The 14,887-nt window shown below is 27.9% G+C and overlaps 1 protein-coding gene across 1 annotated transcript; it reads left to right on the plus strand.

Annotated features, from left to right (window-relative positions):
* The first annotated feature begins 104 nt into the window (after window positions 1-104).
* On the plus strand, window positions 105-13,325 carry LOC112596124 (transcription initiation factor TFIID subunit 1). The gene is made up of 25 exons (XM_025341623.1): window positions 105-673; window positions 748-951; window positions 1,011-1,196; window positions 3,754-4,061; window positions 5,780-6,166; window positions 6,293-6,533; window positions 6,673-6,807; window positions 6,873-7,096; window positions 7,270-7,390; window positions 7,462-7,603; window positions 7,676-7,806; window positions 7,865-8,086; window positions 8,209-8,468; window positions 9,106-9,277; window positions 9,362-9,503; window positions 9,569-9,838; window positions 9,900-10,258; window positions 10,347-10,583; window positions 10,658-10,802; window positions 10,863-11,153; window positions 12,190-12,332; window positions 12,392-12,514; window positions 12,627-12,732; window positions 12,803-12,955; window positions 13,012-13,325. The coding sequence occupies exons 1-25, from the start codon at window positions 209-211 to the stop codon at window positions 13,242-13,244; spliced, it is 5,400 nt and encodes a 1,799-aa protein (XP_025197408.1). The 5' UTR covers window positions 105-208; the 3' UTR covers window positions 13,245-13,325.
* Window positions 13,326-14,887: the final 1,562 nt, after the last annotated feature.

Consider the following 14,887-nt stretch of genomic DNA (forward strand, 5'->3'; position numbering starts at 1 on the left):
CAGTATAATATTATCTCGTATTAAGCCATAAACATTATACCATTAATATTTTGTCTTTACTTGTAAATTGTAATGTTTCGATATTATTTCAGTGAATTATTAAGTTATACAGCAAGTTATGATTAAATATTAACTATTTTTCAAAAAACAGAAATTATAAAATGAATAAATAATTTTCTACAGTGATCGGTTGTGCGTCGGTTTAAATATGAACGACGACAACAGTTCTGAAGCCCAACAGGGGGATTTCGACTTGACGAGTTTTATGTTCGGGAACATCGATGAGAGCGGGCAGCTTGAAAATGATGACTTACTGGACAAAGATACAAAAAAATACTTGGCATCCTTATCCAAGCTTGGATTTAGTTCAATGGTGTCCGAAGTTATTGACTCATCTGAACTACGAGGAATCGAGAATGGCCACGAAGACTCAAATACTGTTGATGAGAAGTCGCCTACTGCCCAGGATTTTTTTGATATAGATGAATTAGCCGAAGAAACTACTAGCTTAAAGAAACAAGTTTTGGAAAGTGGTTACAATGGTGATAATGAGCAAAACGATAAACAAACCGATAAATCCAAGAGGCTGGAAACGCCACTGGCTGCTATGTTACCTTCAAAATATGAAAATGTTGATGTAACAACGTTATTTCCTGATTTTAGAGTTGGAAAAGTAATATTGATGCATATTATATATCTAAATAATAAATACCATTAATTTTTTTTTTAAATGTACTTTGAATATAGGTATTAAGGTTTTCTAGATTGTTTAAGCCCAATAAATCAAGTCGCTTACCTAAAGTTTGGCGAAACGTTAAAACAAAACGTAAAAAAAGAAGACATAGTGATGCAAATGATTATAATTCTTCTGATAATGATTCCAAAACTCATCTAGTGTGTCTTGAATATGGTCCATTACCAGACCCTGAATTCATCGCTTGTGATGATGAGGTTATTTTCTATATTATATACAAGTTATTATGCAATATGTTTTAATAATTAGTTTTCAGGAAAAATTTTTACAACCAATTGAAAGTTTTTCTAAACAAACTAATTCAAATAAGCAAGAAAATGAAGATGGTTCAAATAATCAAGCATACTGGAGATGTGGTCCAGCAAAATTGTGGTATGATATGTTGGGAGTTCCTGAAACTGGAGAAGAATTTGATTATGGTTTTAAACTTAAAGACAACAAAGTGAGTAAACATAAAAATTGTTCTGTATTTGATTTAAAAATAGGTTATAGGTAATAATTTTAATCCATCAGTAAATTGTTAGTACACATAGCCTATTTCTCAAAATAATGGTACATTTTTTTTTTTTTTTTAATATACAGTCGATTCCGTTTAATAAAGACACCGGTTAATAAGGACAACCGCTTAATCGGGACAATTCTAAAATTACAAAAATAAATGTATACTTGTAATGTAAAAGTACGCCGCTTATCTGGACCGCGAATCCGGATAATTGGGACATTTTTATCGAGTATAATATTAAATATTAATAGATCAATAGTCCGACAATCGCGAACGACTCGCGTAATCGATTTTAGATTAAATTATATACATTTTATCTTATCGTATGATCAAATGTGATATGTGTTAAATGTTATTTAGTGCATTAGTCGCGTTTGTCGCGTGCAGTAGCGATGTCTCGTATACGTAAAGATTTATCGCTTGCGCAAAAATTAGATATTCTAGACAAAATTAAATTACAGCCACCAGGCTGTAGTACTCGTCGTCTTTCGGAAATTTTAGGAGTATCAAAATCAACAATCGCGCGAATTCAACTACAAGAACAGTTTTTGCGAGAACAAGCTCTTAGCCAAGTGACAACGCGGAAAAGGAAACGAGAGGGTAAAGATGCAGATGTAGACGAGGCACTTACACAATGGTTTACACTGGCTACTAGTCGGGGCGTTCAAGTGTCGGGTCCTATATTAAAAGCTAAATCCGAAGACCTTGCAAGGAAACTTGGTAATGACGAATTCAAAGCCACCGACGGTTGGTTATCTAGGTGGAAAGTACGACACGACATAAAATTTAAAAGATCACATGGTGAAAAAGCTAGTGCAAATTCAGAGTATGCCGATGAATGGAAATTTACAAAATTACCACAGATTCTTGCGAAATTTTCTCTCGATGATATTTATAACGCAGATGAAACAGGATTGTACTATCGTGCAACTCCAGATGGTTCTCTGTGTTTTAAACACGAATCGATAGCTGGATCAAAAAAAGCTATGGACAGAATAGCTATACTGTGTTGTGTAAACGCAAGTGGGACTGACAAAAAAAAGCTTTTAGTGATAGGAAAAAGTAAAAAACCTCGTTGTTTTCAAAAAATTTCTTTACAAAAATTACCGGTTGAGTATCATGCAAATAAAAACGCATGGATGACTTCGGCCATTTTTACCGATTGGTTGCAACGTTGGGATAGTGAGTTGAACAAAACAAAAAAGGCTATATGTCTCGTCTTAGACAACTGTACTGCCCATCCTAATATATCTTTGAAAAACATCAAGCTTGAGTTCTTACCACCTAATACAACGTCACTAATTCAGCCTTTAGATATGGGTGTTATCCAAAATTTAAAGATTAAGTATAGAGCAACACTGGTCAATTACATTTTAGAAAAGATTGAAGACAATTTACTTGAATCAAAATCAACAGCAATAGATATCAGTAAAAAAATTAATATCCTACAAGCAATTCAATTTATTTCAGACAGCTGGCGTGATGTAAGTAGTCAGACAATAAAAAATTGTTTTCGAAAGTGTGATTTTTTGGAGGAAAGTTATAACATCGATCAACAGTTGGAACCTAATTCCGAAGAAAATGATAACGTAAGAGTGCTAAATAACGTAGAATTTGAACAACTGGATTCAAATGTACAATGTTATGACCAAAATGAATACGTCGATGATGTAATTATTCAATCCATACAAGATCAACATAATTCAGATGAAGACACGGATGAGGAACCAGATCCACCAATCCAACTACAGGAGGCAAAGAAATCTTTGGAAACATTGAGATTATTTTTTCTTCAACAAGGAAATGAAGAAAGCCCGATAAGTGCTTTGGATACTTGTTCGGACTACATTCGTCAACAAACATTAAAATGTAAAAAACAAAGTAATATTCATAATTTTTTTAAATAAGATAAAATAATAAAAAATATATATATGTGTGTACTTTTATAAATATTTAGGTTATACATAAAACTATGTTTTTCTTTTTGTATAATTAAAAAATTTCTATAATTGTGTTATTCTAATAACTAATATGTATTTGTAATAATAAAAACATAAAAAATCAGTTTTTCAATAAATTCATATGTTTTTTTTTTCATTTCGGATTATTGGGACAACCGCTTTATTGGGACAAAATAACACGCAACCAATGTGTCCCAATAAAGCGGAATCGACTGTACTAGTATTTCTGTACCTTATTTATTCCTAGGACTCTGTATGGGTATATATTATTATTATTATTTATTATAAAAGTAAAACTAACAGAGAAAATATAGGCACTTATCAAATACTTAAATTGTTATATTTTTTCTTTCTCTTTCTAATTATTTTAGTCTTAATATATCTTTTTTTCAGAGTTTTTAAAGTTGATTGGAAAATAATAAAACTTTGTTTAGAAATTAAACTTGAAAATTTTCAATTTCAAAAAAATATAATTGTTTTCATAAAATTCACAATTCTTGAGTTCTGTTATTTAATAAAATGTATTATTATTTCAGACTGAAGAAATAGAAAACAATGAAGCAGAAAACCCATATCCAGAAGATGCCTATTTGATGGTTAGTCAGTTGCATTGGGAAGATGATATAATATGGAATGGAGAAGATATTAAACATAAAGTTCTTCAAAAATTAAATAGCAAGACTAATGCTGCTGGATGGGTACCGAGTAGTACTAATCGTACTGCTCAGGCTTTTAGCCAGCCTGGAAAAGGAATGCTCCCTCTTGCAGGTGGATCAGTGCGATTAGCTACATCCAACATAAATGTATCACAATCACAAAATAAAATGACTCCAAAATCAAATATGTAAGTTTTCTTTATATATTTATCGCAAGTTTTTCTAAAATTTAAATGTATGTATTAATGAAAGTGCGTTTATGAGGGGTTTTAGTAGTTCAGCCTTCCTTTCCTTAAAAAAAAAAAACAACATTTTTATATATGTGCCTCCATACTTATGTAGTTTAATAATTATTAAAGTATACTACATTTTTAAATTCATACTAATGTAGAAAAAAAAAGTAAAATGAATGAAAATAAAAAGTATGAAGTTTAAAGGGTAATATGTAAAAAAGTTTGAATTTATGACTAAATGTTTATTGAGAGATGATTATGATAGTAATAATGTATTTTTATAATTATTAACCATGAACTGATTGTTGGATATTTTGATTTTTAGCATTGATTTTAGAATACACTAAAGTATACTCTAAAATCAATGGATATAGTAAGATCTCCTTACTATCTCAATAGCACAGTGTGATGGTTTACTTAATTTTTGTTTATTCATAAATGATTATTCTAAATTGTAATTATTATAATATGAGTGTATTCCACTATTATTTTTATTGTATAAGTGTATAAATATATTTAGATATATTTATGTATGTATAATATTACTGCTCATTCAATGGCCTCATGACTATTATTATGTATGTTTTATATTGTAGGTGAATTTGATATTACTATATACATATTTAGTTATTGTATATATTTATTTCTTAATGATAAAGGATATGTGGTATGATTATTATAAATTATGTAGTATATTTTAAGTATAATATTTATAATAAATTGAAGTTTGATGCATATATTATAGTTCACTCCTGAGTGTATTTCCATGATTGACCCTAGAATATCATTAATACTAAATCTAAAACAGTTAAAAGAACTCAGACATCAATATCAGTGTAAAACTAGCATATATTTATGAAATTAAACTAATAATAGATACTAGCAAAAAATAAAAAATAGTATAATTGTAACGCTAACTATATTATAATGCATTTAATAACAAGGTATTTGATACCAATTTACGTTATTTACAGTGGTCGTGTTAATGTGATGTATAATTTTAAAATGTTTATTCGTGTATATCTGGTGCTTTTTTTCACTATACCTATGTCATATGGATAAATTAAAATTATATTTTGGTAATGAAAATTTTATGTAAATAATTTGAAACATTTTAATTAATATGAATATAAAACAGTTAAAAAATTTTATAACTTAACAGAATCTGATTGACCATAAACTGTTTGATTTATAATTTAGTGCTCAAATCACTAAAATATATGATAAAAAAAAGTGTACTGAATGTATTTCATTTTAATTAAGTACATCATTAGAATAAGGAATGTTAATAAATCACTCATGAAAATATACTTTGGTTACTTTTTCAGCCTATATTTAGACTTGGTGGTGCTGGAAAGTTATCCCTATTTAAATAGTTAAGATTTTTAATGATAGGTATGTAATATTTTAAAGTAGCTGGTAGATAACATATGTGACTATTTATCAAATTGAGTTGTGCTTAAATATTAAGTATTTATTATACAGTTTGATATTATTCTTTTGTGGTATATATATCTGGCGGTTTCCCATTAACCTGTGTCTAAGTTGTCAGTTTAGTTTAAGAGTGTTTATTTTTATATCATTGTACTGTTATATTAAATTATAATTTATAACTTAGTCTATTGTTATATTTTTATATTATACTAATTTATTTATTTTTTCAAAACTTTTAGAGGTTCAAAACAACAGCCAATAAATGATACCACAGATGATACCTGGTATTCTATATTTCCAGTAGAGAATGAAGAATTGGTGTATGGTACTTGGGAAGATGAAATTATTTGGGATGCTAAAAATATGGAAAAAATACCTCGTCCAAAAATATTAACATTAGATCCCAATGATGAAAATATCATATTAGGTGTTCCTGATGATGTAGATCCTGCAAAACAAAGATTAGATAATGCTACTCCAGTTAAAGTAAAAATTCCTCACCCACATGTTAAAAAATCAAAACTACTACTTGGTAAAGCTGGAGTGATTAATGTTCTTGAAGAAGATACTCCATTGCCTCCACCTAAGTCACCAGACAGAGATCCATTTAATGTATCGAATGACTGGTATGTAACATAAAGATTTTTGTTACAATTAAACCTATAATTGCTTATTTCACTATGTTTTAATAAAAAATATGAAATTATTGTCATAACAATATAAATATTATTTGAAATTTGTAAAACTTACAGTTACTATCAACCGAGATCATCTGAAACATCATTACGTCTTAAAGTCGGGGGTGGCAATATTATTCAACATTCAACACCTGTTGTTGAGTTAAAAGCCCCATTTATACAAACTCATATGGGTCCAATGCGTTTAAGAAATTTCCATCGTCCTCCTATGAAACGTTATTCTCATGGTGTTGTTGCTCAATCAATATTTCATCCTGTGCAGCCTCTTTTGAAAAACATTAAAAAGAAAGCTAAGGTAAATAAAAAATTGAAGAAAATTGATAAAATATACTACTATGTAACACGTCCAGAGTGGTGTTTTGTTCAACATTTTAAAGATATGCTTTTTATTGTTTTGAGTATATCATAAATTATCAATATTTTTATTAATTTAGCTTAGAGAACAAGAACGAATAGCTTCTGGAGGTGGTGATGTATTTTTCATGAGAACACCTGATGATTTGACTGGCCGAGATGGTTCAATTATTCTCGTTGAATATTGTGAAGAACATCCACCTTTATTGAATCAAGTATGTATGCATATAAATTAATTAAAAATTTAATTATTTATTTGATATCTTAATATTTTTTTTAGGTTGGAATGTGCTCTAAAATTAAAAACTATTATAAACGTAAAATTGGTAAAGACCCTGGTCCACCAAATTTACGATTTGGAGAAATTGCCTATGCTCATACTTCACCTTTTCTGGGTGTATTATCACCTGGTAAAACAATTCAAGTTATTGAAAATAATTTATACCGAGCACCCATTTATGAACACAAGCCTTTGGAAAATGATTTCTTACTTATAAGAACAAGGTTGAGAATCCTATATCATTACTTTTTTATTTTACTATATTAAATTCAATAGATTTGTGTTGAAATTAATTTTGACTAAGATTTATTAAAAAAAAAATTAAACATTTTTTATTACATATTAAATTTATAACCATAAATGTTCTATTAGTTAAACATTTTTTACTAATTTTCAGGCATACCTATTACATACGTGAAATAGATGCTTTATTTACATCTGGTCAACTTTGTCCATTGTATGAAGTTCCTGGTCCAAACTCTAAACGTGCAAACAATTTTGTGAGAGACTTTTTACAGGTAAAAACTAAAAAAATTTTTTTTTTATTCTTGTTTTAATTTTTTTTTTTTTTTTATATATATATAACTAGGTTTTTATTTATCGACTTTTTTGGAAAAGTACTGACTATCCAAGACGTATAAAAATGGATGATATCAAAAAAGCATTTCCATCACATTCAGAAAGTAGCATTCGTAAGCGTCTTAAACTATGTGCCGATTTTAAAAGAACTGGTAAGTAATAGTAATTAGAGTAAATATATAAATTAAATTAATAATAATATAATATGTATTTTAATAATAAAGGATCTGATTCAAATTGGTGGGTAATTAAACCTGATTTCCGTTTACCATCTGAAGAAGAAATCCGTGCCATGGTATCACCAGAGCAATGTTGTGCTTATTTTAGCATGATTGCCGCTGAACAAAGACTTAAAGTAATTTAGATATTTAGTTAATTAAGTAAATGTTTATTCTTGATTAATGTTTCTATAGGATGCTGGATATGGAGAAAAATTTATTCTAACTAGTTTAGAAGACGATGATGAAGAAATGCAACTAAAAATGGATGATGAAATCAAAGTTGCACCATGGATGACAACCCGAGCATACATACAAGCTATGAAAAATAAATGTTTACTTCAACTCACTGGTCCTGCAGATCCCACTGGATGTGGAGAAGGATTTTCATATGTACGAGTCCCTAACAAACCTACGGTATGTTATTTTTAGTATCTTATTTATATCAATTTTCAATATTATATCAGTTATATCACTTAATATAAGTTAATGTTTTATTAAAAAAAATATATATATATTTACATTTGTATTAATTTTAGTTGAATAAAGAAGAACAAGAAGCTCAACCTAAACGTATGGTGACTGGAACAGATGCCGATTTAAGACGATTGTCATTAAATAATGCAAAAGCTTTATTGAGAAAATTTGCAGTTCCTGAAGAAGAAATAAAAAAATTGTCTCGATGGGAAGTTATAGATGTAGTTCGTACATTGTCTACTGAAAAAGCTAAAGCCGGAGAAGAAGGAATGACAAAATTTTCAAGAGGCAATCGTTTTTCCATAGCTGAACACCAAGAAAGGTAAAAAATATTCAAATACAACTTTTAAATTTTATTCATTTATTTATTTATTTTTACTAATAATTTAACAAACACCTTTTTACTGTATTATAAAATAACATAATATTAAAAATATTAGCTGGTTGATATATATAAAGTCAGAAAAGAAAAAAAAAGAACTTATGAAAATTTAAATATTTATAATGATTAATGATATTTGATGAATTTTATTTTTAAATTGACTAATTAAGTAGAATTTATCATTTCTACAGATAACATATTCACTACACAATTATTTGGTTTGCTATAAATTCTTGTATTCTATATATTAAAGCCTTAATAATAATTAGAAGTATTAGTGTCATAAGAATTTGAAACTCAAATTCTTTAACACATTCACTGTTGCATTTAAGTATATTTGTCATGACGCTGAAAAAATATATAATGTAAGACCTTAATAATATATACTTATGAAATTATAATTATAGGAAATGCTAATAAAAATAATTTAAAGCTAACTAAATTGTAGTGCCTTTAATAATAAGGTACCTGATGTCAATTGGCAAGTTTATAAAAAAATATAAGATCTTTCTTTTGTTTTTTAACAGTGCTCTAATTTATAATAGTTAAATATTAAATTTTTATCAATATATTTTAGATACAAAGAAGAATGCCAAAGAATATTTGATTTACAAAATAGAGTGCTTTCATCTCATGAAGTGTTGTCCACTGACGAAGGAGAAAGTTTTGATGAAGAAGATTGTTCTGACATTGAAGAAATGGGAAAAAACATTGAAAATATGTTGTCAAATAAAAAAACAAGCACACAAGTATGTACTTTAATTCCATCTCAAATAAATGAAATAAATGAAAATCTAATAAATGACTAAGTATAATAATTTTACTATGTTTAGTTGTCACTTGAAAAAGAAGAACAAGAACGTCATGAACTTCGTAAAATGATCATGGGGTGCACAAATGATGACATGCGTAAAAGAGACAAGAAGAAAATGGATGATGATGATAGTATGCAGTTTTCATCTACCGGACAACCAGGTGTGATGGAATACAACTATCATTCAAATAGAAAAAAAAAATTTAATATTTAATTTTGCTTACAGGTCGTGTACTTAGGATATATAGAACGTTTCAAGGATCAGATGGAAAAGAGTACACTAGAACAGAAGTTGTACGTAAACCGGGTGTTATTGATGCTTATCTAAAAATTAGAACAACAAGAGATGAAGGTTTTATTCGTCAATATGCGCTAATGGATGAAGCACAAAAAGAAGAAATGAAACGTGAAAAACGAAGAATACAAGAACAATTGAGACGTATAAAAAGAAATCAGGAACGTGAACGCTTTTCTAATAATACCAAATCACAGCCTGGTAAATTTATACTACCTAGTGCATTTAATCGCCATTATTATATTTCATATTACATTTTTAGGTTTTGGTTACTCCATGGTTAACAAGAGTAATTCATTGAGTAATGATGTACCAATGCCTACTTCTGGCACAGTTACTATACCTAAACCACGTATGGAAGCTACTCCTCCGAGACCACGTAAACCAAAGCCCAGTAAAATGAAACCTGACTTAAAAGTCAGATGTGGAGCATGTGGCAATGTTGGTCATATGAGAACAAACAAAGCCTGTCCTCAATATAATCTAAACCCTAATGCATCAGTGAATGTTGCTCTGACTGAAGAACAAGAAGAAGAAATTGAAAAACAAATGAATGTAGAGGATGAAGATTTAGTTAATGTAGATGGGACGAAAGTCACATTATCTAGTAAACTCTTGAAGGTTTGATTGTTGTTAACCATGAATTAGCATGCTCACACACTTTAGTTATGTACCATTTATTGTAAAAACATTTTTTTTTGCTTTTTAGCATGCTGAAGAAGTAAAAAGGCGATCACTTGTTTTGAAAGTACCCAAAGATGCATTATCACGTAGCAAGAAACGCAAGAATGAACTGCACTGTGATTATTTAAAGAAACCCGATCGTTCTGCCAACAGACGCCGTACTGACCCATTGATTGTTTTATCCACAATTTTTGAATCTATATTAAATGAAATGCGCGGTATGCCTGATGTGCATCCATTTATTTATCCAGTTAATGTCAAGGTAAAATAACTGTTAATATTAGTTGTTTAATAAATGCATCTGTTTGAAATACCTAAAAATATTGTGTTTTACAGAAAGTGCCTGATTACTACAATATAGTACAGAGACCAATGGATTTACAATCTATTAGAGATGGACTACATTTGAAAAAATATCAGAACCGTGAAGAATTTCTCTCTGATGTCAATCAAATTGTTGAAAATTCTACATTGTACAATGGTGAATAAATGATGACAATTTATTTTTTATTTAACTTACAATAGTGCAATTAATTTCTAGGTGCTAAGAGTTCACTAACAGTTGCTGCTCGTCGTATGTTGGGTGTTTGTGTAGATCGTCTACATGAAAAAGAAGAACGTCTTATGTTACTGGAAAAAGCAATCAACCCACTTTTGGATGATAATGACCAAGTAGCTTTAACATTTATATTAGATAATGTTGTTGGTAAAGTAAAGACTATGAGTGAAGCATGGCCATTCATGAAACCAGTCAATCGTAAATTAGTCAAGGATTATTACAATGTCATTAAACAACCAATTGATTTAGAAACCATTGCTTCACGCGTTTCTAGTGAGTATTTTATTTATTTTTACACGTATTATTATTGTGCATTATATTTTCTAACATATTGTAATGAGAAATAAATATTTCAATGAATTTTCTAAGTTAATGGGTCAGGTTAATTTTAAGAAATTAAAGAAACAGTAAAACTAAGATCAGTCATAATGTACACATCTGCAATGTGACCCATAATAAGAAAGATAAGAAAAAATAGCTATTGTGAAGAGAAAATTTAACACTACGTCCTACTAGGATTACTGAATATTAAAATAAAAAACAATTTAAATAAAATAATTCAATTTGTAGAAAAATAGATGTTCAGTTCAAATATTATATAAACATCATTTCAATAAATGAAAAAATTTTATAAGTTGAGTAGCGATTTTTAGATTTTTTGCTAGTAACTTACATAGATTATATAAAAGATTAAGTTCTTTTCTATTAATTTGGGTCTTGTGTAATACGCGAGTATATGTTAAATATAAATAAAAAAGGTTCATAAGACTGGTAGTTCTTGCCCAATCATGAGGTGCTTGTGCAAGTTAGAATGCTTAATTTTGAGTCTATTAATAATGGTTAGTTATTATTGGGAAAATATAAAATTTAGATTCTAAAATAAAATGAATAATTTAGTTTTATAATTAGTAAGTGGTCACAATAACTTGAAACATTTTAACACTTCACTTTTTACTTATAAGATATTTACATGATTGCGTATACAATTCCATTTATTGCTCTTGATTATACGATATTATATAAATAAGTGTGTACATACAAGAGGGACAGAGTGAACAACTGTTCCTCTTGTGTGTTAAGTTTTTTTTCAAATATAATGTATAAATATTAAGCAATCTTATATTTTAAACTATTTTTGATATTACTAAATTATCTTTAAAAATGCAATAATAATTGACCATAGATTATGTCAGTTATAAGAAGCTCTGCCCTTGTGTTAACTAGGTCTTCACACGCTTATTATTATGCATAATGCTATTAAATTTTATAATATTTTTTAACATCATATGTTATACTTTTAATTTTCCAGGTCACAAATATCATAACCGTAAAGAATTTTTAGCAGACATAAATTTAATCTTTGAAAACAGTGTAGCATATAATGGCGAAGATTCAGAGTTTACACAACAAGCAAAAAAATTGATAAGTGTTGCCACAGAATCATTAGAAGAGGTAAACAATTAAAACTATGAATATTGTTAAGGAAAAATCTTATTCCATATAAATTTCAGTTTGATCAATACTTAACGCAAGTGGAACAAAATATCAGTTTAGTTCAGGCCCGAGCTCTGGAACAAGTTGATATGGATTCTGCTGCAGAAGATGATTATTCAGACATGCAAGATGTCGAGGATGTATGTTTTGTTAACTTATTACTTTGTATATATTTGCATAAGACAAAATTAATTTGTATTAGCCATTTCAACAATTTTCTGTTCGCGTATAAAGTATAAAAATATTTTTTAGAACTTAAATTCACCGAGAGAACACAAAGTGAACATTGAAGACATAGAATTCCAAATGGATCCAGACAGCAATTTCAAAACGGAAACTAATCATATATTAGAAGACGGTAATTTGTTTAATATATAATATATATAGGTATATTAATGATTTTTAATTTTGTCATGGCTTGTTTTTAGACTTGCATTGTTCGAGTGAAGAAGATGATTTCATGGAAGTTGTTGGAGAAAATCCGCCAGATGACGACAGTCAACAAGTAGCAGAAGCCATGGTTTTGCTCGGTAACATGGGATACAATCCTGCTCCTGAAACTTTCTCCAACCAAATCCAAGGTGAAATATGAATATCATAAAAATCTAACAGCATATAATTTTTGTTTTTTTAATAGCCGACGAAAGTATGGACCTCGATCCAAATTATGATCCTTCAGACTTTCTACCTACCGGTAGTCGAAATCTAGACACAAGTGATGAAAAAGATCTCGCGGAGTCAAGTAATAAAAATCATGCCAGCGCAAATATCCAAGACGATTTGGAAATCAGCGATTCAGATGAAGACAGTCCTCATGATGACAGTTTAGACATTAAAACTGAAGGTGATTTAGGAGAACTCTGGTTTTAAGTAATCACTATTTATTAATTGTTTAAAATGTATTTATAAAATAAATGTATTTGTAAATTTAATATATTTTCATAGTTTATATATGGTTCTTTTTCTGTACCAAATGTTAGTACTTACTGTCTTATACAAACTGAACATGTTATTTATTGGCTTATTTTTATAATAAAAAAAAGGACTTTATTATAATGAACAGAAAATATATTTTTGATAATTCTACGAAATGAAAGACATAATATTCTCAGCTGGTGAACAAATGAACTAACCTAGTGATAATTTATTTGAAGTAATGAAATAAATAGTCTGAAATTAGTCTAGTAAGTCTACCACAGCAATAGTGTTAGACTGATTAATTATAAATATTTTAATCTTACCATTTTGGTCAGCTATTCATTTATTTTTAAATACTAATTAATGCCAAACAGTTACGATATTTTTAGTACCAATTTAAAACGTCATTAAATATTACATATTATAATATATTTAATTAACAAAAACAATAATAGTCCAGCAAATTTAAAGATTAGTTAAGTACACTCTATACAAGGTAGTAAAATTGATTACTATCTAATATCCAAAATGCAGTTGGTTAATGGGACCATTAACTATTAATAAATAATTTAAACTAAATTAAATATATAAACACAATATTCTAAGTACAGTAATAATTAATATACTTAATTAGAAACAAATTATTTAACGTTAGACAAAATGTAATATTTAATTTCATAATATAGGTTTAAGATGTATTGTACATTGTAATTTATTCTACATGTGTGATGTTTGAAAACGCTATTTAATAATAAATAATAAATCATCTAAAACAATTTATTTAATTGCACATAAAATAATATAATTATTTACAAAATAATTTGGTACAACAAAATAAATATAATAAAATGTCATAAGTCATAATACATAAAGATAAGCGCGAGTTGTTTTTAAATAATAAATCACAGTACAAAAACATTCTCTAATTTCTATGATAAAATTTATTTGTTGTAATAAGATAATAGAAATGGAAACAATATAACAATAATTGATACAAAAACAATTTCAATGTATTAACTGATAAATAATAATTTATATGTATAAATAAACATACTATATAGAAGAAATAATAATAAAAATGGATAGCATAACAAATAATAAATTTGTTGAAAATTTCTAAATCGCTCAGTTAAAGGTAACATTTCAGCTATAATTTTCAAAAATAAAGATGTGCAGACTGAAAACATAAGTTAGTTAACTATATAATCTAAAAATATCAAAATGGTTATAAGTATACATTTATCATTAAAATTAAATCGTATATAGAACAAATACTGTTAGATAATATTTGAATAGATTATAAATTTAATTCTTAATTAACTTAAAAGTATGTAAATATAATAATTATTATGTTATAATTTCAAGATTCTGTTGTACATTTTGAGCAACATGTTTAAATCTTAAATAATAGAGAATCTATGATTGGATATTGATAACAGGAAGGCACGCGCCCAAACCCAAGAATATTAAATATTTTTTTTTAGTTAAACTGTAAACGTTAATTGAATAGATTAATATTTAACAATTTTTGATTTAAGTTTGGCACACATAATGTCTTAAAAAATAGACAAATAACATTAATATAGTGTAGTTAA

Source organism: Melanaphis sacchari, unplaced genomic scaffold, assembly GCF_002803265.2.
Source record: "Melanaphis sacchari strain LSU unplaced genomic scaffold, SCAv2.0 Contig2_pilon_pilon, whole genome shotgun sequence".
Lineage (NCBI taxonomy): Eukaryota > Metazoa > Arthropoda > Insecta > Hemiptera > Aphididae > Melanaphis > Melanaphis sacchari.

Coding starts and splice junctions, on each gene's coding strand:
- LOC112596124 (XM_025341623.1), top strand. CDS start 209: ATGAACGACGACAACAGTTCTGAAGCCCAACAGGGGGATTTCGACTTG. Junction 952..1,010: donor TCATCGCTTGTGATGATGAG/GTTATTTTCTAT, acceptor ATTAGTTTTCAG/GAAAAATTTTTACAACCAAT. Junction 9,278..9,361: donor ATAAAAAAACAAGCACACAA/GTATGTACTTTA, acceptor TACTATGTTTAG/TTGTCACTTGAAAAAGAAGA.